Source organism: Myotis myotis, unplaced genomic scaffold (genome assembly GCF_014108235.1).
Source record: "Myotis myotis isolate mMyoMyo1 unplaced genomic scaffold, mMyoMyo1.p scaffold_m19_p_9, whole genome shotgun sequence".
Taxonomy (NCBI): domain Eukaryota; kingdom Metazoa; phylum Chordata; class Mammalia; order Chiroptera; family Vespertilionidae; genus Myotis; species Myotis myotis.
Genome location: NW_023416401.1, coordinates 56,198,079 through 56,222,957, shown reverse-complemented (window position 1 = coordinate 56,222,957; position 24,879 = coordinate 56,198,079). Strand labels below are relative to the sequence as shown.

The following is a 24,879-nucleotide window of genomic DNA, read 5'->3' as shown; positions in this document are numbered from 1 at the left end:
GGTTATTACAACAGCTGCCAAACTGGTCTTCCTGCATCTACCCTGGACCCCTTACTATTTTCTATTGAACAGCCACAATGCTTCTCTTTTTACTCGAAACCACCCAATGGACTCTCATTTCACTCAGAGTAATATCCAAAGTCATTAATTTGCTTTAAGTCCCCATGCTATGGGGTCCCAGGCTAATTTTCTGAGCTTGTTTCCAGCCTTCTGCTTCATATCACTTCAGCCACTCTGTCCTCCTTGCTGTCTCTTAAAAATGCCCAAAGTGGTGTAACCTCAGGACTTTGTACTTGGTCTTCTCTCTGGAGCAACATTCCACCACATAGTATATGGCTTGTTCTCCCATTTTTTTTTTCAGGGCTCTGATCAAATGTTACTGTCTCAGTGAGGCCTTCTCTGACCAGCATATATAATAGCCTCCTATCCACCCACACATACACTCCTCATCCCCCTTACCCTCCTTGATTTTTATTTAAAGCACTCATCACTTTCTGACTCATTTTATACTTGCATGTTTATCTGCCTTTCCCTATAGAAGTTAAGCTTCCACAATAATGGATTCTGTTACCCTAGACTAGTGCTTTAGACATAGATACTCAAAATTATTCACTGAATGAATGAGAACCACTGGCTCAGGAGTGAAGAATTTGGGATCTGACATCAGATAACCTTGATTTGACTCCTGGCTCTGTTATTTCCTATGTCCAAGTGACATTGGGTACTCACCCATATTTTATGTTTTCTCATTTATCCAATAGTGATAATAATGTCCACTCCATAGGACTATTGTAATGATTAAATAAAAGAATGTATGTAATGTGCTTAATAAAAGTGGTTTGGGCCCTAGGTGGTTTGGCTCAGAGGACAGAGCATCAGCCTGCAGACTAAAAGGTACCAGGTTCGATTCTAGTCAAGGGCACATACCTGGGTTTCGGGCTAGATCCCCACTGGGGTGTGTGCAGGAGGCAGTCGATCAATGATTCTCTCTCATCATTGATGTTTCTATCTCTCTCTCCCTCTCCCTTCCTCTCTGAAATCAATAAAAATATATTTTTAAAAAAAGTGGTTCAGTATAAAAGTGCTCAGTATATGAGTGTTACTTAATACACAAAGATAGATACACTAGATTTGGACTCAAAGACCCTAGGTTATAATTATAATTAGAATAGAGGCCCGGTGCATGAAATTCGTGCACAGGTAGGGTCCCTAGGCCTGGCCAGTGATCAGGGCAGGCCAGGGCCTACCTTCATTCTGCGCCGCCCCCTGGTGGTCAGTGCATGTCATAGCAAGCGAGCGAACTCCTGGTCTCCAGGTAGAACTCCCGAGGGGACAACTTGCATATATAGATAGATAGATAGATAGATAGATAGTGTGATTTTAGGCTATTCACCTCTTTTATAGTAATTTACTTAATCAGCTATGAATCAGCTATTGGGGTAAAAAAAATAAGATGCAGTTCCTTCCCTCAAATTCAGTTATGTGGTCTTGGGTAAGGTTACCTAATCTCTCTCAGCCTGTTTCCTCATTTGCCAAAGGGGAATTACACAATGCGTACCTCACAATTTGTCTTAAGGACTGAATGAGTTACTAGATGAAAATATTGTTAACTGGATCATAGCAACTGCTCACTATGTTGGCCATGATTATGATTCTAGTCTGGAGGAGAAGCACCTAAGCAAATAACTACAATACAGTGAGTTAAAAGCAAAAACAGGCATCAACTAGAAGACTGTCTCCTAGCTGGAGTCCACCCACAACTGATAAGTTCCATGATGATCAGGAAATCCTAAAATTCCATATGTCTACAAAAACTAACTTCCTACCACTATTCCCAGAGCAGAAAGGCAAATTTCTCTGATTTGATAACTGGAATTTAAAACTTTTTGAAAACAGTAAAGGGTTTCAATGTCTGAAACAGCGTTTCTTAAAGGAGGTCAATGGACCCATTCATTTCTCTGCCTCCAACTCCAAAGTTAACATTACTTATATTTGAGGAACAGTAAAATGGACCCCCAGAGACAGCATGTATTTTCCCAAATAAAGCCGCCAATTAAGAGCCAAGAGCAGCCTTGTATGTTTTATGACATAAGGACTGGACATTAAAGGGTGGACCTGGAGCCGAATGGGAGTCCATCAGGTGAGACGTAGCGGCGTCACCTTTGGAGAAAGAACAGTAAGAGCTACCGTATGGAGGCGGGAAAGGGCACGTGGGTGGCTTGGCAGAGCAAAAAGCTTTGGGGGGTGGGCAGCCAGGGAGCAGTGTTTACAGAGGAAGAATGCGGCTCAGATTTTGTCAGGTGAGAAAGCCTCCCTCCATTCCCAGGTCACGGTCTCAGCCTCAGTGTCCCCTCGGGATCCTCCTCTAAGGGCCACCAGTTGTTGATCTCCCTCCGGCTCCCGCCACTCTTCCCTTACCTCGTCTTCCAGCCTTTCCCTTACTGTCCCGCCTCCTCCGCCCCGCCGGAAGTGACGCGCAACCAGCGCGCCGCGCCGCGCCGCGCCGCGCCGCGCCGCGCCGCGCCAGATAAGTTCTGCGGGAGCGGGAGAAAGGGTTCCGGAGAGACACACTGCGCCGGCGTGCGGGCGCGAGCGGCGAAAGCATCTTCCGGAGGCCGCCGCCGAACTGCGTTCCTTTCCCCTCCGAAGTGCCCTGAACGAGGTTCAGAGAGGCCGCCGCCGCCACTGGAGGAGCGGATCTACAGCCCTGAGACCTCCCGGCGTCCAGCTCCTCCGGCCCTTGCCCTTTGACCCTGCTCCCACGGCGGGGTGAGAGGTCGGTGGCCATCTTGTGGCGGCGGCGCCGGCGGCTGTTACTGCGGAGACCCATCCCCCTCCCCCTTGCTCGCCTGGCTGCCTGTCAGTGAGTCAAGAGTCTCGCGGGCGGTCTGGTGAGGCCCCGGCCTCCTGCCGTCGCTCTTCCCGCCGCACTGGGCGGCCCAGGCCGCTCCCTGCCGGGCCTCGCCGCCGCCACCATGTCCTCCTTCTCGGAATCCGCGTTGGAGAAGAAGCTCTCGGAGCTGAGCAACTCGCAGCAGAGCGTGCAGACCCTGTCTCTGTGGCTCATCCACCACCGCAAGCACGCGGGACCCATCGTCTCGGTGTGGCACCGCGAGCTGCGCAAAGGTAAACACCCTCCCCCCGCCCTCCGCAGCCCTCCCGGGGCCGTCCTCTACTCCACCCCCTGCAGCGGCCCCTCGAGCTTCTTCCAGGAGCGTTGCTTTCCAGGCCCGGGCTCTGATCGCGCTTCTGAGGCTGGAGACAGTGTTATCCCCATTTCTCGGAAAAGGGAAATGAGGCCCGGGAAGGTTTCAGGTACTTGTCGAGGGGTTCCACCACCCAGGGCGCCAGTGCTCGGACTCCCAGTCCAGCCGGCCGCTTTCCCTCCGGGTTCCTCCTGACACTTGTCACTGTTTTTACCTGGGCCGTGCTCAGCGCCCTGTGGAGGTTACTGGCCGAGCCTGTCGTGTGCCAGGCGCTTGACTGGGCATTTGGAGCGAGAGCCAGCAGATTGTGGAGTAAGACTGCCGCGATGAGTCCTGGCTCAGCCACTCAGCTATCGGGGCGATATTGGGCGAGTTTCTCCGTCCGCGTGCCGCTTGTTTTCTCATCTGCAAAATGAGGACGAGGATAGCTGCCGCTTGCAGAGCCCTTATTCGGTGCCAGCCATTATGCCAGGACGGGTGCATGTATGCTCCCACTCAGTCCCCAGCACAGCCCGGGGAAGTGGGTTCCGTGACTCCCAGTGCGGAGAGGTTCAAGGGCCACATCGCCTAGGCTCCTCTTCCCACGCAACTTTCATTGATTCCGGACCCCGCTCACCATCGAGCTGGATCTCAGCCGATTATGTGCCAGGCGCTAGGTTGGGTGCTTGAAAGCATGTTGGCTCCAGAGGCCAACTCTCTGGAATTGCAGCCTGACTTTGACATTTACACACCCCAGCAGCTGAGCCTCTTTGGTCCTCTGTTTCCTTACCTATAAAATGGAGATGATGATATTTACTGTGCCGTTTTATCATGTCCCAGGCCCAGGACTGATACCTTTACATACATTGTCATTTTTTAAGTTTTCAGAGTCTTGTGAAGTAGAAACTTTGCAGACAAGAAAAATCTGAGGCTGTAGTCAAGAGAATAATCTAAATGGTGTCAGACACAGTGCTGGCATTCGATAAATAATAGTGAGATGGGGTTACTGATTGCTCAAGGTGAGGCGGGGTCTTCACCTTCATGTTGCTTACAGTCTGGTGGGGAAAGATGGTCACCTACGCAGCTATCTGCTATCCTGATGAGTCCCTAGCACAGTGGTTCTCAACCTTCTGGCCTTTTAAATACAGTTCCTCATGTTGTGACCCAACCATAAAATTATTTTCGTTGCTACTTCATACTGTAATGTTGCTACTGTTATGAATCGTAATGTAAATATCTGATATGCGGGATGGTCTTAGGCGACCCCTGTGAAAGGGTCGTTCGACCACCAAAGGGGTCGCGACCCACAGGTTGAGAACCGCTGCAAAGCTGTGGACACAGAGCCTATATGTGATAGGCCCTTTAAGAAACAACTTACCTGTGTTCTCTACCATTAGTGAGATGGGGATTCTACCCTGTTTTACGGATGAGGAAACTGAAGTGGCTAAGTGGTATTTTTAAGGCCTTGCAACTGGTGAAGCTCAGACTACAGCAGGTGGCAGACACCAAAATTCAGGATTCTTTTTTTTTTTTTAAAATATATTTTATTGATTTTTTACAGAGAGAAAGGAAGAGAGATAGAGAGTTAGAAACATCGATGAGAGAGAAACATCGATCAGCTGCCTCCTGCACATCTCCCACTGGGGATATGCCCGCAACCCAAGCACATGCCCCTGACCGGAATCGAACCCGGGACCCTTCAGTCCGCAGGCCGACGCTCCATCCACTGAGCCAAACTGGTTTCGGCTCAAAATTCAGGATTCTTTCAGGAGAGTCAGTTCTAGTCCTCTAGCAGAGACCCACCTCCAAATATGTACTATGCTAAGATAGAGGTCCCTTCAGCCTTCTGGGAAGTTGGGGAATAGAGCCTACAGGTCCCAGAACCTCCTTCATATACCTCACTGTGCCATTCAAATACAGTATTTCTAACGTCTGAGATGTGAAAAAATGTGAATTGCCTCTATAGGATCCTATCTGGTAAGCTCTGAGTCAGGTTAGAGAGTCCATCTCAAATATCACATCTTTTCGGAAGCCTTCTTGATTCCCCACCTCACCCTACTTGAGTTATTGGGGTGATGATGGGGGAACCATTTAGAAAGTGCATTCATTCATGAAGCTCCTTTAACCCTAATCTCACATGATGGAAAGTTATGGCCAGCATTGTTATCCCTATTTTATGGATAAGAAGATAAAGGTATGGGAAGATTAAGTGCTTTGTTTCGGGTCACACAGCTGGGACCTGAGCCCAGAGCTCTCTGACACCAAAACTTGTGCTTCCAAGTACCCAGTGCCTCAGTGCAATTACGTGCAATAAGTGAACGTGATCATAACCTTCCAACCAAACCTGTAGCGCTTTTATTAGAATTAATCACTACCTCCCATCCCACACCAATTTAACATTTATAGTTGGCCTTCTGTATCCATAGGTTCTGCATCCAACCATGGATTGAAAATATTCAAAAGAAAATGTTATGGTGTTGCTGATGTGTACTGTGTAGTTAGGTCTAGGATGGTGGCATCTGTACTGAACATGTCATTATTTTCTCTTGTCATTATTCCCTGAACAATACAATGTAGCAACTACTTACATAGTGTTTATATTTTATTAGGTATTATAAGTAATCTAGAGATGATTGAAAATATATAGGAGGATTTGCTTAGGATATGCAAATGCTATATATCATCTATAATAATAAAAGCATAATATTCAAATCGACCCGACAGCTGAACAGAACGACAACCACGCTATGACACACTGGGGCCAGGCCAGCCAAGGCGGGTGCGATGCAATTGGTCTGGGGAGGGCTCTGTGTTCGCCCCGCAGAGGGAGGCCCAGGACACCCTCTGCGGGGTGATTGATCCGGGGGCTCTGCAGAACCTGGGAACCGGTGGGATATGTGGCAGTGGATGCGGGCAGCGCTAGACCAAGGCGGGTGGGGGTGGGGGGGAATGAGGCCGCAAAGCTGGCAGCCAGGGGAAGGAAGGCCTACCCTTACACAAATTTCGTGCATTGGGCCTCTAGTTTTATATAAGGGACTTGAGCATCTGTAGATATTGGTATTAGGGTTAGGAGGATGAGGAGGTCTTGGAACCAACCCCCCAACCCCCTCGTAGATAATACTGAGAGACTTCTGTATTTCATTCTTTCTAGTTACCTCTTTTTTCACTAGGTTGTGTTTTGAGGAAGAAACTAGACCTTTTGTTTCTTTGTAACACCTACAGTATTTAGCATGGTACCTGTTACCCAGTTAAAAAGTTGCTTAGTAGGAGTTAAATTGTGGTCTCTGACATTTTGAATAAACAGCACTAATACAACTTTCCGTGATGATAGAAATGTTTTATATCTGTGCTGTCCAACAAGGTAGCCACTTGCCACAGGTGGCTATTGAGCACTTGAAATATGTGATTAAGCAATGAAAATTTTAAATAAATACAATAAAAAATTTAGTTCCTGAGTTTTGCTAGTCATACTTCAAGTGTCCATTCATGTGGCTAGTGGCTACCATATTGGACAGTGCAAAGCTAGAGGATACGCTTCCAAGTATCAGGATACAGCTTCCTAATATCCAGGCTTCATGAACTGAAAATGCCCCTACACTAAAGTGGAAAATAGTTTGTGCCCTAATGTTCAAATTGACCACCCTTTAGGTTCTAGCCAACCCTGGTCTTTTAAGTGGACAGTTTTATCTATGGTCAAGCCATTTTCCCTAAGATGTTCACAAACTGTCTCTGAGTTGCCTTCAAAAAATATTTACCACATTTAAAAAAATTACTTTTTCTTAATGTAAGTACTACGTCTATTGCTGATGTATTATTTTCTTCTATTGCTGATGTATTGTTTTCTTTTCTAAGACTGATTCTTAATTTATCTCTTTTTGCTCTATTCTCCCTATCTTTATGAAACTGGTATAAAATACTCTTAGATGAATATTTTTTAATGTTTTTTTTTTTTTTTTTTTTTTTTAAATTTGGCCTGAATGCAAATAAAAAAGCCTTTTTTACAAACTTACTTTTCTAGATGTCAAAACCAGCCAAACAGTGAACATTTTGGTCAACTAGTTATTTATACTTTGCTCAATAACTATTTCAACCAGTTTGGAATGTGCATCAGTAGAGTGTGAAAAGATCTATTTTGTCATATTGGAAAGATATCTGAACAGGTGAGCTGTCACCTGGAGCTGGAGTGGAGGGTGTGTGTGTTGTGTGCATTATGACTGTATGTTAAAGTGCTCTAGGACTTTGTCATATCACCTTTACACACATGGTGCTTATATTGACTGTTCAGGATGCTGGATGTGGAGGGATAAAGTTTTATCCTAAATAAGTACTCATTGCTAAATTTAAGGATGATGAAAAATAATTGGTATTGTAGATAGTGAAAACCTTGACTCTCTGGCCTCTTAGCTATCATATTTGTAATACTGAAAAATATATCAAATCTTTCTTGAATGTCCATAGCATTTTATAATATGAATTCTGAGTTTTTTAACATTAAGCATATGGAATTTGTAAAGCTTTGCTTTTGTGAAGTCAAATTTGCTTTATTGAAGTTCTGTTTTACTTTTGAATCTGTTAACTTTCATGGAATTATAGACTTGGTAGTTTTACTTGTTGCAACACCCCAGAACAAGGTTTGTTTTTTCCCCTTAAAAACAAAAACAACAAAAAAACACTTTGCCATAATCATACCTTTGTAGCAGCATAGCTCCAGGTTTTCAATATTTCTCACCAGTTGGCCATCAAAATTAGGTTGTTACCAGAAGGTTTATACAATTCAGTATATTCATACTTAATTTTTTGAGCACTTCAAGTCATCAGTTTAAACTGTAATATGTTCTAAAAATCTTGTTTTTAACTTGGGTTATTCTTCTGTGGCTACACTTGAAAGTGTCAATGTCTGCTAAGTCAGAATTTATACATGCTGTGTCATTTCAAAAGAAACGTTTCTGAGAGAAGCGGAGTAAGGACTAGGTGTGTGTAAAGGTTAACATAGAGCTTGCTTGAATTTTTCAGGTACTTTGGCATTGTGGTTTAAGAAAATTTAGTGTTTTGAACTGTCTGATTATGTTCTTATTTATTTCTTTTAAAAGAAAACTGGGATCAAAAATTGTAACTATGTAACTTTATGGTTGAGAAGTTATGTACATAATAGCCAGGAAATTCAGTAATGTTCCCCCAAGCAACTGTAACTCAGACATATTGCCTGAAGTTTTTATGGTTTAATATATGATACCTAGTATAGAGTAATAGAAAATACTACATAGAGTATGTATAAGAGAAAAATTATGGTTTTTGTGGAACCCATAACTTTGCATATCCAGATTTCAGACATGTTTAAGTTTTCATTAAAAATGTAGCAATGTATATTTGTATTTGAGATATAATATCCATTGGTGCATCTAGAGATTGCTCTGGATTTTAGAATTGATGTAATTGACTGATGATGGGTATTAGAATGTTCAAAGAGAATTCTCAGTCTAGGAGCATAAATTACAAGAACCCACCTCAGTCTTTCATTTTGCAGTATTTGACAATAATAGTGAGTTAGAAAAGTTCATTTTTAAAATAGAGTAAATGAAAACCTTGGCTTTAACATGTCTTCTGGAGAATGAATATTGACTGCTTATCCTTTAGGAATTTTCTTCAGATTATCTTCATTTTTACTGCTCATTAATTACCCTGGTTAAAATAACACAGAAATGAAGACGGTCCATTTTTGTTTTGTTTTTACAAAAATTGTATTCTCAAACCTCTTTTGTTGGAGTTTTGTTAGGAGTTCCTTAGTTGGTTTTTCAAACACGTAGCAGTCTTGACCTCAAGTAGATAATGCTTGTTTTAATATATAACTTAGGAGTAGCTTAGGGCAAAGAATTGTGAATTGAGAATTTCCTTAATGTAAGTTAAATTATCTTTTCTTTTTTTCCAGCCAAATCAAATAGAAAGCTTACTTTTCTATATTTAGCAAATGATGTCATCCAAAACAGTAAAAGGAAAGGACCTGAATTCACTAGAGAATTTGAATCTGTCCTTGTGGATGCTTTTTCTCATGTTGCCAGGTATGTTGTCTCTTTTTTTTGTTTTATTTTAAAATATATCACCTTTCCTTTTTGTTCTTTCCTTTTTCAAGGTAACTTTTGTAAATGGATAACTTGTACTTTACATAGATGTGCTTCACAGAGTGATGTGAAGGCTAAGTTATGGTTTTATATTTTGCTGGGCCCTTAAAAACTACCTCAGCCATATAAACATTTTGATGCATTAAGGAATTCAGTCTAGCACTTGAATCATCCTTTTCCCTAGATGTAGTCATTTATTGAATTCATTTCTTGAGTATGGTATTTTTCTTTGTTTGGCTGAATTGTCTCTAGCTTATGGTCTAAAACATAAAGCCAAATAGTACAAGGGAACCTTCCAGTAACAAAACCTTATTAGCAAGAAATTAGTTACTTAGCCTTTATTTTTACTTACTTCCTTCTGGATGTCTGGTTTACTAGAAATAGTGGTCATTACTGTCGCTGCAAAGGTAATTACTAGTGTGGAAAGTAGATATTTGCTCTGGCTATATCATATGAAGTCTTTGCACTGTTGTGTTTTATAACAGAGAGGACTGGAGCATAAAGCACACATATACCTAGTATCACAGAGAACATCCATTTGATTAAAAGTTTTATAAATTGTTCTTATTCATTTAAAAACAAGTCGTTTTTCTATACACACAAGTTAGTTGCATAGGAAGAGCAGAGAAAAACAATTTTGCACTAACTTATTATTCAGTAAACATAAAAAAATAAATGTCTTTGCAAAAGAAAATTGGGACGTACACAAAGGAGACTAGTGGGTTAAATAAAAATTGTTCTAGGGTCTAAAGTGTAAGTGAAAAGTCTTAAATGTGAAAATAAGTCTGTACTCCATGAAAGATTTAAAACATTTAAAGGAATAAAATGAGAAATCCAAAAGAAAGAAATTACATCTAGATTTCTAGAGGTGGAAAAAAAAGACTTGTTTATCCACTACATAGCTGGTTCGCTCTTCTGGTGAACATGGGCACTGAAGAAAATGTGTTATGAAATTGAATAAATTGATGAACAAAGAAAATGTGTTATGAACTTGTCTCCTTATAGCAGAGTAAACTTAGAACAAACTACTAGAGTAGCTGTTGGAAACTGGAGATAGGTTTTTTCTTGTTTTGAGGAGATTTAGTTCTGTTTCTTAGACATTGGCTGTAGCTCTGCCTCCAACACTGAGTGACTATATGTGATACTTAGCTTTTTGAGCCCAAGTTTCCTAATTAGAGTTGTGAGGCTAAAGTAAAACAGTATGGTCACCCTGGCTGGGCAGTTCAGTTGGTTAGAGCCTCGTCCCAACATGCCAAGGTTGTGGGTTCCATCCTGGATAGGGCACATATAAGAAATGATGAATGCATAAGTAAGTGGAACAACAAATCCAGTCTAGCACTTGAAACATCCTTTCTTTCTCCCCTACTCCCCCCCCCCCCCCCCTTCCTCTCTCTCAAATCAATAGGAAAAAAAATGCTCTGGCAGGGCAGCTCACTTGGTTAGAGCCTTGTCCTGATACACCAAGGTTGCAGGCTCAATCCCCAGTCAGGGCATATGCAAGAAAAAAAAAAGCAAAGCAGTATGTTTGAAAGTACATAGTACATTGACTCATCCAAGGTCTTTGCTGCTTCATAGGAATGCGCTTAGTGAAGTGTCTGGCACAGAGCTGCTGGGTTATGTAGCTTTAAGGGGATACCATTTATGTAGCCTTGCTGTGAATGCTGGTGTCCTAGGAGCTGGGCAACATTGTGGACTGCCCTGGCACAGAGAGGGATTCAGTAAATATTTAATGAGTTAGTTAATTAATTTAGGGTATAGGAAATTGACTAAAATAGTTTTCTGTAGCATTATTAAATATAACATTTTTATTTAAAAATTGAACAGTAATCGTTAGCTGCCCCAAATTCAGAAAAGGGTAAATAGAAGGAGTTGGCAGAAGGAGAATGAACAATAAATATCAGGATAGAAAATCCCTTTTCGGGCCTAATCACCAAAATTTATAGGGAACTCATACAGCTAACAAAAGGAAGATAAACAATCCAATCAAAAAATTGGCAAAGGACCTAAATAGACACCTTTCAAAAGAGGACATTCAGAAAGCCAAGAGACATATGAAAACTTGCTCAAAGTCACTAATCATCCGAGAAATGCAAATCAAAACAACAATGAGGTACCATCTCACACCTGTCAGAATGGCTATCTATCATCAACAAATCCACAAACGACAAGTGCTGGAGAGGATGTGGAGAGAAAGGAACACTCGTGCACTGCTGGTGGGAATGCAGACTGGTGGGAATGCAGCCACTATGGAAGACAGTATGGAGTTTCCTCAGAAAACTAAAAATGAAACTCCCATTTGACCCTGTGATCTCACTTTTAGGAATATACCCAAGAAACCAGAAACGCCAATCAGAAAGGATATATACACCCATATGTTCATAGCAGCACAATTCACCATAGCTAAGATCTGGAAACAGCCTAAGTGCCCATCAGTAGATGAATGGATTAGAAAACTGTGGTACATCTACACGATGGAATACTATGCTGCTGTAAAAAAGAAGGAACTCTTACCATTTGCAACGGCATGGATGGAACTGGAGAGCATTATGCTAAGTGAAATAAGCCAGTCAATGAAGGAAAATCACCACATGATCTCACTCACTCATGGATAATAAAGACCATTATAAACTTATGAACAAAAATAGATACAGAGGCAGAGCTGCCTTGAACAGACTGTCAAACTACAGCGGGAAAGCCGGGGAGGGTTGAGGGGCGGGAGGGGGGCGCGGTAAGAGATCAACCGAAGGACTTGTATGCATGCATATAAGCATAACCAATGGACATAAGACACTGGGGGGTAGGGGAGGCCGGGGGATTGTTAAGAGCAGGAAAAAAAGGAGACACATGTAATACTCTTTGTAATACTTTAAGCAATAAAACAATAAAATAAAAAAATTAAAAAAAAGAAAATTCCTTTTCTACTTGGTAACATCTTAAGACCTATCTAGGAGGAACTGTGGCATTGTGAGGAAGGAAACATGGTCCTTTTTAATAATAAAAAAAATAATCCCCAAGTTATTTATTTTATTATTAGTAGTAGTATTATTTGCATTCTTCTAGTTCTTTTAGTGTTGTATTTGGGTATTATATTTGGGATCCCCATGTTTCCAAGCCCCTCCCCCTACCATTGTTAGAACAGAAAGGCCAGCCATTCCATTTCAATAGTAATGTACCTTATCTATAGTTAGAAATGCTCTCTGTATGGTTTTCCTTTGGCCAATTGATGAACAAAGATAATTTACCTATTACTATCGACCAAAATTGATGAGGAATCCTATATAATAAAAGGGTAATATGCAAATCGATTGAATGGCAGAACGACTGGTTGCTATACGTGCACTGACCACGAGGGGGCAGACCCTCAACACAGGAGCTTCCCCCTGGTGGTCAGTGTGCTCCCACAGGGGGAGCGCTGGTCAGCCAAAAGCCGGGCTCCCAGATTGCGAGAAGGTGCAGGCCGTGCTGAGGGACTCCCCCCGCGCCCACCCCCCACCCCCCCTTAGTACACGAATTTCATGCACCGGGCTTCTAGTCTATGATACTTTTCTACCTCTTCCCTCACCCCCAAACTTACTAAATGAACCCTTTCAAGTCAGAAAGCTGCAAAACTCATGGGGTAGATTTAATTTGAGTAGCGGTTTGATTAACCAGACTTTGGACTTTTCCCCCACACAGATGACTTCTTGTTTTCTTCTCAGTTTGGAGATGGTTGTGCACCTTAGTTTTCTTTCATTCAACATGTATTTGAGTGCCTTGTATGCACCAAAAACTGATCCAGACAATGGAGAGCAGCCATGAATAAGGACAAATAAATGAACAAGATACTTTCAGAGAGTGATAATGTGGACATAATAGAATAAATGGCATTCTAGAGGGGGATCTTTTCTAGTGTGAAGGAAAGCCTCTCTCAGGAAATGATATTTGAGGTAATCATGTGAAGTAGGAACTTGAGGTAGAAATAATTTTGGCATGTCAAGAGGATCAGAAAGAAGGCCAGTGTGGTTAGAACACAGCGAGCAAAGGGAATAGTGGCATCAGATGATAACAGAGAGGTAGGCAGGTGCCAGTCACATATGCCTTGAAAGTGTTGGGAGATCACTGAAAGGTTTGTTGTTGTTTTTTGTTTTTTGGGGGTTTCTTTTGTCACTGAAAGGTTTTATACAGGGGAAAAATATATTCCATTACATTGTTAAAGATCCCTTTGGCTTAGCTTTGGAGAATGGGTTATAAGGGCCAAGTGAGGGGCAGGGACATTAGTTTGGAGAGGGTATTGCTCTAGTAAGGACTAGAGGCAACATCAGCTAGGACTCAGGAACAGTGAGAAGATTAATAATAGCTTCTGTTTATTGATTGTTTACTTTGTGGATGGGTTTGCTCTCCTCGCCCCCCCAAATGTAAACTGGTAGGATTTGTGGGAGTGGAGTATGAGTTGGTAGTGAGGGAAAAGAGAAATCAAAGATTATTTTGGGGTTTTGATGTAAGTGGCACCCTTACGGAGATGAGGTTTGGGAAAACAATATGGTAGAGGAAATCAAGAGTTTTGTTTTGGCCATGTTACTTTTTATGGTAGATATTCCAAGGGGCAGTGCCAGATAGGCAGATGGATAAAATACAGGCATACCTTGTTTTATTGTGCTTTGCGTTATTGCACTTCACAGATGCGTTTTTTTACAAATTGAAGGCAAGGCCCTCCACCAGCAAAAAGAATACAACTTGCTTTATTGAGACGATTCCTTTATTGTAGTGGTCTGGAACCAAAAAAGCAATATTTCAAAGGTATGCCTGTCATCTAAATCTCAGTAGGGAATTAATTTTTGGAGACAAATTTGGAGTTAGCACTGTATACATATTGATTTACCACTGTGTCACAAGTCCCAAAGACCACTCCTAGGTTTGGTGATTTCAGGTAGAAAGGATACAAAGTAAAATCAGTAAAGGGAAAAGGTGCATGGGATGAAGTCCAGAGGAGACTAAGTGTAAGCTTCCAAGAGTCCTTTCACGTCAGAGCAGTGATTTCTAGCCCGTGTGCCACAAGAATTTTTAAAACATGCAATATCTAACTAGTCAAGGACACTGACCTCTTTTCCTTTAGATTGTCAGATTAAAAAGTAACAATAGCCAACACAACGATAGTCGCTGGTGTGAATGAATCAAAATTATACCTTTTTTTTTTTAAGTCCTCACCCAAGGATATGCTTTTATTGATTTAGGGGGAAGAGAGAGAAACATCACATCAGCTGCCTCCCATAGGTACCTCAGCCAGGGATCACATACAAAACCTAGGTGTGTGCCCTGACCAGGAATTGAACATGCAACCTTTTGGTATATGGGACAACACTCCAACCAGCTGTGCCACCTGGCCAGAGCTATGCCTATATTTTTGTCAGATCGGCAAAAATATAATTTTTGGTGTGCCACAGAAGTTTAGTAATTAGTTTATGTGTGCTATGAGATGAAAAAGGCTGAAAATCACTGCAGTGAGTCACAGGACACATACTTAACTCCTCCTGCATTGAATTATGGCAACATATGTGAAATGTGTACCTGGGAAACTCATTAGAGACTCAGTGCCCAGGATTTTTATTGTGGTTGGCCACAGGCATCCTCTGCCAATATTTCAGAAAGAATGCAGGTGTTCAGCATAAACCATATTGTTTGCACAAATAATTTAATCACAGTAAACCACCCTTACTAGTTAGGAAATGGCAGGAACACTTCTGAAATCCAAGTTCCCAGATGCCTGTTAAGGGCCAACCTTGTAAGCAGGCCTTTCTGAGGGTAGCAGTCTCAGGCTTGCTGTGTTAACTCTTTTCTGTACAGTTGCAGAGGAACATTTCTGCTCCAATTATAAATGAGGTGCTATTGGAAGTGTTGGGATACTTTGAAAAAATTCTTGCCCTTCGTAGGCTACCATAGGCCTACTATACATGGGGTAAGACAGAAATACAGAAATTAGAGTAGTTGTACCAAGGAAGTGCCATTAAAACTGCAAAGGAAGAAAGGGCCCCCAAGCTGGTTTGATACTTCAAGCAGCAATCCTATGTGTGTATAATACACACTTTTTACTGTTTAGATCAATTTTACAGTGATTCAGTTTATAATCAGAATTAAAATATATACTAAGTTGTGTTCAACATACTAAGTTTTGTATATAATTATCGCTTTCCAGTTTATTCATTGGTTAGTGGCAATTATTTTTTTGGTGTTTCTTTACTTAAAGATTTATCAATTTAGAACCAAGTTAGTGCAACATGAGAAGATAACTTCTTCCATTATAAAAACTACTTTATTGCTTTAGTTGTATTCAGTTCTAGGTGCTAAAGTGCGGGCATGCACGTACAGTGCGATTGAAACTTCATGGCCCATGCGCAGAAGTCGGTATTTTGTGGAAGAGCCACACTCAAGGGGCCAAAGAGCCACATGTGGCTCGCGAGCCGCAGTTTGCCGACCATTGGGTTATACTAATTGTAATGACTATTTTTCTAAACCATACATTTGATCAAATCAGGGACTTCCCTTTGCCTTCAGGATAAAGGCTACAATATGGCATTCGGGACCCTCTATAATCTAATTCTATTCTAATCCTCTAGATTCTTCTGCTATTTCTTCACACTCCCCATATACTTAAGCCACCTGAATCACTCACAACTTCTCCCTCATCTTGTTTAATACTTTAAGGGTTCCATTCAAAGGAGAGGAGATAGCATGAGCAAAGGCACATGTACAAGAGAGAGCAAATTCTGAGTAGAAAATACATATGGTCCAGTGTTGCTAGAATGTGAAGCCCAGGTACGGTATGGAAAGGTGAAAGGCTATTGGGTTGAGCCCTAGAGGTCAGGCCCTAGGCCTAATTCTTTGTATTCCAAGCACAGTATTTCATAAACCTCAATGAATGAGCAGGTGAGTGCTTAGTTGATATCTGATGTTGGCATGAATGACCTTGAAGTAGTAGGATTGTTGCTTTAAGTTAACTGATTGTATGGCTTACTGAAACCTATCTAAATTTTTAAAAAAAGATTACAATTAGACAAATATTTGTTGAGCTTGTTCTAGGATAGAGATAGCAAAGGGGTGGGGTAGAACAGACCCCTGCTCTTAAATTCAAATGGAAAGAGTGCAAACAACAAGTAAGTTGTATAGCATATCAGAAGATAAGTAATATGGAGAAGAATTAAGTAGGGGTAGGGAGTGTAATTTTAAATAGGGGCATTAGGGAAGGACTCACTATAAAGTTGCTATGTGAGTAAATCCACACCTAGAGAGGGAGAGCAAATGAGCCATGCCACCCTGAGGGAATGTGGTTCCAGGCAAAATGAACTTTTAAGTGCAAAGGCCCTGAGGCAGGAGAGGAGGACAGAGGTGAGGCCAGATAAATAACGGGCTTTGTAGTTTTTATAAGGATTTCCACTTTTATTCAGAGGGAGAACAAACAGGAAGTTTTGAGCTAGAGTGACCTCATCTGCCTTATCACAGCAGCTAGAATTCTATTTTTTAAACTTGATAATAGATTGTAGGAGGACAAGGATGGAATCTGGGACAGCAGTAATGAGGTTATATTGTAGTAATCAGGCAAGAGATGATAGTGGCTTCCACCAAGTTGATAGCTGAGGAAGTGGTGAGAGGTAATGTGTTTCTAGATATATTTTGAAGATGGAGTAAGTGTTTTATACAAATATCAAGTAATTAGTTCATGTCTTTAAGTTTTATAAACTACAAGAGGCCTGGTGCATGAAATTCGTGCACTGGTGTGATCCTTAGGCCTGGCTGGCGATCAGGGCCGATCAGGTTCCCTGCATTCCTGCCTCCCCCCCTCCTTCCCTCACTGCCCACATCTGGTGCCACCCATCCCCAGTTCCCCGCCCCAGCCTGGGGCCTGGCCGGGGGGAGGGACTGGGAGGTTGGCCAGCAGGCCCTGATTGGGCTCTTGGGGCCTGCTGACTGGGGGGAGAGGGGTAGGGACCCAGGGGGTTGGCTGCTGGCCCCAAGGAGGGAGCTGGCCCTTGGCCCTCCTAGGAAAGGGACCACCTCCACTGCCACCCTCCCCTCGTTCCCCATCCCAGCCTGGGGACCCGGCCCCGATCAGGTGATCAGCGCCTGTGGGCTGAGGGCAGCTCCTGCGTTGAGCGTCTGCCCCCTGGTGGTCAGTGCGCATCTTAGCGACCAGTTGTTTCATCGTAAAGATCGTGTAGGCTTTTACATATATAGATTAGTGGAATTTTTTTCTCACTCACCTCTGACTAAAAGAAAAAGATTTGCCCTAGCTGAATTGGCTCAGTGGATAGAGCGTTGGTCCTCGGACTGAGGGTCCCAGGTTTGATTCCAGTGACGGGCATGTACCTCGGTTGCAGTCTCTATCCCCAGCCCTGTGAGGTCGTGTGTGGGAGGCAACCAATCGATGTGTCTTTCTCACATGGATGTTTCTCTCTGTCTCTCCCCCTCCCTTCCACTCTCTCTAAATCAATGGGAAAATATCATCGGGTAAGGCTTAACAAAAAAAGAAAAAGGTTTAACAACAACAACAAACTACTTTGTGTGTACCCTGATTTAGTATTTTAACCCCAATTCAGTGAAATTTGACACTAATAATTCTTAACTAATATAGTCTGACTAGATAAGGCTGAAAGATAAGGCATGAGTATTAACATAAGTTTGAGAAAAGTGCTGTCAGGGCTCAGGGTGGATGAAATTGTCATCTTGATTTGGGATGAAGTTCCTATTAAATTAAAGATACTGATTTATGAAGATGTCAGGGTATCCCTTCTTGTTTGAAGTCATTCAGTGTAAGATCATTAACATCCAGACAGCTCTGCAGACCAGAAAAATTCATAATTACAGGTGGATGATGAGGGAATTTGTTTCCTTTCAGAAAGTCTTCCCCCACTCTTCCACTTGCTGTCTCACATTTTAGGTAAGCCACTGGTTCACACTGAATGTTAGTTACAGCCACCTCATTGAAAAACCGTCTGTTTCAAGAGTGTAATATATCAGGAAAAAGTGTCTAAATTACTAAGGATTGTATTATGCTCAGTGTGTTTTAAGATTATCTTTGTGTGAACATGGAATACAGACCTACCCCAGAATTAAGATAATTATGAAGCAGTTAATTTAAAGTTGAGACCAGTGTATATGATTGTATTTATACATGTAGAGGTGTGCTAGCATTGATGAGTAGTAGTGAATTTATTCCCCATTTTAAACATTTTTATTTTTTTAATCTTTTATTTTCTTTCCTTAAAAGTTTTGGTCCCCTTTAGTTTCCAGTAGAATGTCTGGCACTAGATTTCAGTTAATGTCTTCTTAAAAAGCGAGCTGTCATGATTGATAGGGAGACCAGTAATGAGGCTATAGGCACTTAGGCAGCAATCGGACAAATCTGATTGATAGTATCAAATTTTGATAATTCTGTCTGTAAAAATCAGCCATTGACTTTTTGTCCTACTTGCCCATCTTTTAAAGGGGATAAAAGACACATTACTTTTACCATATAATCTCTCTCATTCCGCCACAGGAAGAATGTAGTTTTCTGGTCAAGTTTTAGGTATCCACTTATCACAATATATAACTTACTCTTCCTACTGTTTTAAAATGTGTGAATATTTTAGTCAGTTGTTGATTTTTTTAAAAGTACATCTATCTTAATTAAAAACAAAATCATAAGCTTATATATATATCTTTTCATCTTTTCTGGGCAGAGAGGCAGATGAAGGCTGTAAAAAACCTTTAGAAAGATTGCTGAACATCTGGCAAGAAAGAAGTGTGTATGGCGGCGAGTTCATACAGCAGCTGAAGCTGTCTATGGAGGACTCCAAGAGCCCTCCCCCCAAAGGTAGAAACATCACCACATGTTTACAGCTCTTGGTCTTTGCCTACTTTCGAATCAGATATGAAAAGCTGCAGTGGGGGTTGCTGTGAACCACCAGCGATTATATGATTCTTCAAAGAGATGATCATAAATGATGGTGAGAATTTATGTAGTGCTCGCAGCGTGTAAGCCTGGTTCTAGTATTCATGCTATTCATCTCACACCCTAACTTTTCCTCTGTGTCCTCTTTGGCTCTCCTGCCTTTCAGAGACTTTCTGTGCACCAGGGAAAGGAACAACAAAGTTTTTTAGAGTTGTGGGGAACTAGGAAGTACCCTGGACGAAGATTCTGTACTAGCTCTGGCACTAAATACTATAGGATCGTGGATAAGTCCCTTAGCCCTTTTAGAACTTGGTTTAATTAAATATTGATGTGGGTTTGGACCATGCTTTTGATGATTGTCAGCTTTCTGTCTAAAATTGATTTTGGTCTTTACTGAACTCAGGATATCCTTGGGAAGTGTGTACATGTATGTGAGTTTTGCCAAGTCCTTAAGAGCTTATGTTTATTATCTTTAAAGATAAGTAAGAACAAACATTATTTGGTTCTTTGACTTCTATTTAGTTGTTTAACTCTAGTTGGCATGACATGTTTCTAAGCTACGACCTGATCTGTACACATACCCATTGTCTGGAGGATCAAGTCCAAGTACTAATACATTATTTAGGACCCTTTAGAATCTGAACTAGTTTACTTTTCCAGATTCTTCTGTCATTCCCTTATATGTACCATATTCTTTTGGCCACACCAAACAATTTTCCCTCTGGGTGCTCTCCTGGTGCCTCTTCCTTTGCATTTGTTGTTACCTCTGCCTGAAATGTCCTACCCCTTTCTCTGTGTGGTGAACTCATTCTTCAAGAATTGCCACCCTCATCCTTACATCTTCCCCAGCTCTTCTGGCACTTAGAGCCATTCCCCCTGTGTCCCTCTGGTACTTCTTACATGCCTCTGCTGTAGAACACAACCACGGTGATAGCATTCATTCGGCAACCCGTTATTATGTACCTTTTCTGATCTCTTCCAGGTCTGAGTTTTTATGTATTTTAAGGGAGGGGAGGGTAGCTTTCCTGTGAAACCAGAGGTTAGAGGCTCCCTAAAAATGATATAAATGTTTTCAGACTGAAAGTCGTTGTTTTACTTGGAGTTGATAAAAATAAAACAAAAACAATTTTGGGGTCACTCTGCGGAGTAGGTTCTAAGAAGGAAGATGCTTCCTACCTCAGAATCTGGTGATGTTTGTATTGCGTCCTTTGGTGGTACAGTATTCTGCACAGTGTTGAGGAATTATTTAGCAATCTTTACTCTGCCTCAGAGTTCATTGGCAAACAGTGCAAATTTTTTAAAATACCTTTGGGCAAGTGGGAGAGCTCTGAAATACAATGTTTGAAGCTAAGTGTTGAATTTCAAGTCAAGAAGAAGCACTTGCCAAACAGGTGCTTTGAGTAAACAGTTATGCTATAGGAAGGAGAGAAGAGGGAGAAATAGTTCTGCACTTAGAGAGCAGCCAGACAAATGGGGGAATTTGTGGCCCTGGTAGGTTTGAAAATAGCTTCGTTGGGTTTCTCAGTTTTTTGAACATCTGGATATTAACAATAAGGGAGGCAGTATTCCTCTGTGTGGAGAATAATGCTAATCTAAAGATAATTTCTCCTCTATTCTGTAAAGACGAAGGTTCCAACATGTGTATTAGTCCCAGTTAACCACTCTGTCTTCTCACTGTCTTCTTTGGACCTGAGTTATCAGAATATTTTACCACAATCCTTTCAAAATATGGATGCTTTCTCCAGTAGTTTGTTTTTAAATTTAAATAGCCTTTTTATATTTCAGCTTTAATTCATGGGCAATTCTTTATTTTTAGACAACTTTAGAATTTATCTTTGAAATAAAATTTTTTCTGTGGAACATTGACAGTTCTAACATTGGAGAATGCATGAGATTAGTAATTTTGTTTTAGAACTAGAGATTTCTTGAGTTATATACCAGTCTCCCCATGGGCAAGACCCAGGTGTTCTTAGGTTGCCTCTCTTTTTGGGAATACTCACGCTTTTGCTTGACTGAATGGGTCATACATGAACCACACAGTATTGTATAGTTATAGAAGGATTTAGAAAGGAAAAGCAGATACAAAGGAAATAGTATTTATTGAGCATATATTTAGTTAGCAGCCTCTGCTCACTGCTTTTCATAGTAATTTATTTTAGCTCCTTACAACTACTCTTTTAATTGAATTAGATCATAACTTTACAGGCAGATGACTACATTTTATAATGTGATTTGAGAACCTTCATGCTATTTTCATATTTCAGATGAGTGTACTAAGGCTCACAAGGGTATAGTAATGTTGTCCAAATAGATATAATTGATAATAGAGAATTCAAATCCAGATCTATATGACTTCAAAGCCTGTGTTTTTTATACCATGCTTCATTCTGAAAGCACAGTAGACTTGAATTAGGGTATGAATTCATGAGCAGGCCACCTAACTTTCCTGGGTCATAGTGTGGTTAGCTTAGCTAGTCAGAGTAGGGGTTTGACATCAGACTTCCAGAGTATGAATGCCAACTTTGTCATTTTCAAGTTTTGTGACCTTGGGCACAGCATTTGACCTGTCTGGGCCTCAGGTTCTTCACTGTACTTTAATGGCTGTTAGTAGTAATACCTTACAGGGTTGTTGTGAGCATTAATTGAGATAATGTAGATAAGATGTTATTAACCAAGTGATGATAATAGCTTTTATTTGTCCCCCCCATCCTAATCCTCCTATATAATAAAAACGTAGTATGCAAATTGTCCCCTCAACTTGGAGTTGTCTGGGAGTTTGACCAGAGGGTGGGTCTGGGGCCGGCCAGGGGGAAGGGAGGGAGAGCCCCTGCTGGCGGTGGCAGGTGGCCAGGGGAAGGGAGGGAGGCCCCGGCCAGCAACCAGCAGCCGCTAGGGACCCTACCAGTGCATGAATTTTGTGCACTTGGCCTCTAGTAATCTAATATTCTGAGTTTCTAAATACTGTATGAACTGTAGCAAAAATAGGAAACTTAATTAGTATTTTTAGTTTCTCAGATTTTGTGCAAGACTATATGAAAGCATAATGGTTAAAAGCACAAGTCCTAAGCCCAGCTTTCCTGTGTTTAAATCTGGACCTGGCTGCTCAGTTCAGTGAGACGATCTGGGTAAAGTGCTTTCAGAACTGCCTGAAATATCAGCCCTTTGTTTGTTGCAGATTTTTTTCCTGTATTTTGCAAGGAGAGAACAAAGAATGAGGAAGCTGTTGTAAACAATATTTCCTGGTTCTTTTCTCATTATAAAAGAAATATAAAATTTGTGGGTTTTTCTTTGCCCCAGAAAATTTCAAGTGCATTCTTCAGGAGATCCAGGTTTTTAGGCAGATGACTACATATTGTGATGTGATTTGAGAATCTTTATGCTAACTTTTTGACTTAAAATTAGTGTCATGGTCTGCCATAATGTCTAAAAATCTACCAAAATGCAGGCCTCTAAGAGGCATATCATAAACACTTAGGTAACCAGGATTACTTGAAAGTTAGCTGAGTACAAGTTCCCCTGGAGACAGAGGGACAGGTTGGAGGATAGAAGAGAAGGAGTGCAGTATGAAGGCAGAAGGATTTGGGTCACTTGTAGAGTCTATTTGCCTTGCCTGTAACAGTGTTTGAGTGAATAAAAAGGGAATATAAAAACTGTGATCAGAAGCCAAATTGATAGGGGAAAGGTGCCTTATCTAGATTTAGATGTAGGAAGGGGACTGACAGATTTCCTAGGTTATTTTTAATGGTTGTCTGACTAGATTGAGAATACTGGGCATTATGACTGCTAACTTTGTACACATGAGTCAGGGTAGTTACCAAAGCAGGCTGTCCTGTTTGTGTAGAGAAACACAGTGATAGTAATTTCTGCCACTCCACTAGCGTTTTCCGAGCTCTGTGTGTCCTCTGCCTTCAACGAGCTTCAAGCTCAGTGTGTTGACACTTGCCTAGGTATTATAGGTATGGAAAATAATAAGACACTTAATGTTTCTATCAGAGGTAAGGTCAGTGTCTGCCAGTGGCCATGCAAAGTAGCAGTGGCCAAGTGCTGTGGGAGTTAGAGGGAGATGATGCCTGAGAGAGAGAGGGAGTACTTAAGGTGATATTACCGTTAACATGAGTAAGGAAGCTTTGCACTTAGGTAGCCAGCCATTTCAGGTTTTTCAATAGAAGCATGATGGGGTGAGAGCTCAGCTTTAGGAATGTTAATCTATAATAATAAAAGTGTAATATGCAAATTGACCGAATGGCTGAACAGTGGGACGACCATCCGGACGACCACGCTATGACACCCACTGGCGCCAGGCCAGCCAAGGTGGGTGCCATGTGATTGGTCGGGGGCCTGGCCATTGCCCCATGATCGCCTACAGAGGGAGGCCCAGGCCACCGGCTGGCGGGGTGATCAATCGGGGGAGCTCCACGATCGCCCCAAAGCGGGAGGCCCAGGCCACGGACTGGCCGGGCTGCAGCAGGTGGGCAGGGCCTCCCTCTGCGGTGGCGATTGATCGCGGGGCTCCTGGACTGTGAGAGGGCACAGGCTGGGCTGAGGGACCTCCTCCACTCCAGTGCATGAATTTCGTGCACTGGGCCTCTAGTTTAACATAAGAATATGGTCTAAGTTGGACAAAGAACTGCTAGAGTTAGGGAGACCAGTTGGGATAGCGGTCTGGACAAGACCTGGTATGAGGCAGATTGCTGGTAAGAAGCTATGGGAAGGAGCAGAAGAGATATGTAAGATACCCCTCAGAGCTGTGGAATCTGCTAAAAGTTGGGACTTTGGGAGAGATTCTGGTGGTTCCAAGGTGTTGTATTTAGAAGATGAGGCTAGTGGAAGTGTTCATAATAGAAATAAGTAACTCAGGAAAAGAGGAATCCTATGGGGGAAATGATGAATAATTCATTTCCAGTAGGTCCTCCAAGTGGAGATAGGTGAGAACTGGAAAAGTAGGATGATAATTGTTACCTGCTATTACTGCACCCTCTTCCATCAGAATGGCAAAGGACAGAAATGGTCCTAAAATTATTTGCATTAGTTTGATTTCAGTGTGTGAGTGAGTGGCCGCATAAAGTGGTAGAAGGAACTCCAGCCTAGCAAGAGTGGCTCACTTGGTAGAGTATCATCCTGTGCACTGAAAGGTTGCCAGTTCGATTCCTGGTTAGGGCACATACTTGGGCTGCAGGTTCAATAACAGGTTGGGGCACGTGCAGAAGGCAACCAGTCGATGTTTCTCTGTCATATTGATGTTTCTCTCTCCCTTCCTTCCTCTTGCTAAGCGTGTCCTCAAGTGAGAATTAGATTAATTTTTCTTTTGAAGGAGCTCCAAATTAGGAGGCAAATGACTTGACTGTAGGACCCAGACCAATGAGCTCTCTGACTTTGGACATTTGGACAAACCACGGCCTGTGGGCCTTGATAGTCTCATGAAAAATAAGATGGGAAGAATAAAGACATGGGTTTATCTAAGGCAGGGGTAGGGAATGTCTGGCCCTAGAGCTCTATAAGGCCTGCGAAATCATTTGGTCTGGCCCTGTCAAGGCAGTAAGGGTGAGTTAATTAAATGTTTTTATTGCTTTCAGAGAGGAAGGGAAAGGGAGAGAGAATCATTGATCAACTGTTGCCTCCTGCACACCCCAAACTGGGGATTAAGCCTGCAACCCGGACATGTACCCTCACCAGG

General features: G+C 41.9%; 2 protein-coding genes across 13 annotated transcripts in view; one reads left to right on the top strand and one right to left on the bottom strand.

Annotated features, from left to right (window-relative positions):
• The window catches only part of TTI1 (TELO2 interacting protein 1), a 48,809-nt gene extending 46,299 nt beyond the window's left edge, over positions 1 to 2,510 (bottom strand). Inside the window, exon 1 of one of the 5 annotated variants that reach the window (XR_004969762.1) lies at positions 2,419 to 2,507. The gene's annotated coding sequence lies outside the window, so the exon portion shown is untranslated. Of the gene's footprint in view, positions 1 to 2,418 lie in introns of all 5 variants that reach the window. The other 4 variants (XM_036320932.1, XM_036320933.1, XM_036320930.1 and 1 more) reach the window with 4 other exon arrangements.
• A 159-nt stretch (positions 2,511 to 2,669) lies between these two features.
• The window catches only part of RPRD1B (regulation of nuclear pre-mRNA domain containing 1B), a 77,587-nt gene continuing 55,377 nt past the window's right edge, over positions 2,670 to 24,879 (top strand). For 4 of the 8 annotated variants that reach the window (XR_004969763.1, XR_004969765.1, XR_004969764.1 and 1 more), the window contains exons 1-3: positions 2,671 to 3,126; positions 9,112 to 9,241; positions 18,994 to 19,127. Coding sequence is in view for 4 of the 8 variants with exons in the window: in XM_036320935.1 (XP_036176828.1) it covers positions 2,976 to 3,126; positions 9,112 to 9,241; positions 18,994 to 19,127 (415 nt within the window). In the remaining 4 variants the exon portion in view is untranslated. Of the gene's footprint in view, positions 3,127 to 9,111; positions 9,242 to 18,993; positions 19,128 to 24,879 lie in introns of all 8 variants that reach the window. The other 4 variants (XR_004969766.1, XM_036320936.1, XM_036320934.1 and 1 more) reach the window with 3 other exon arrangements.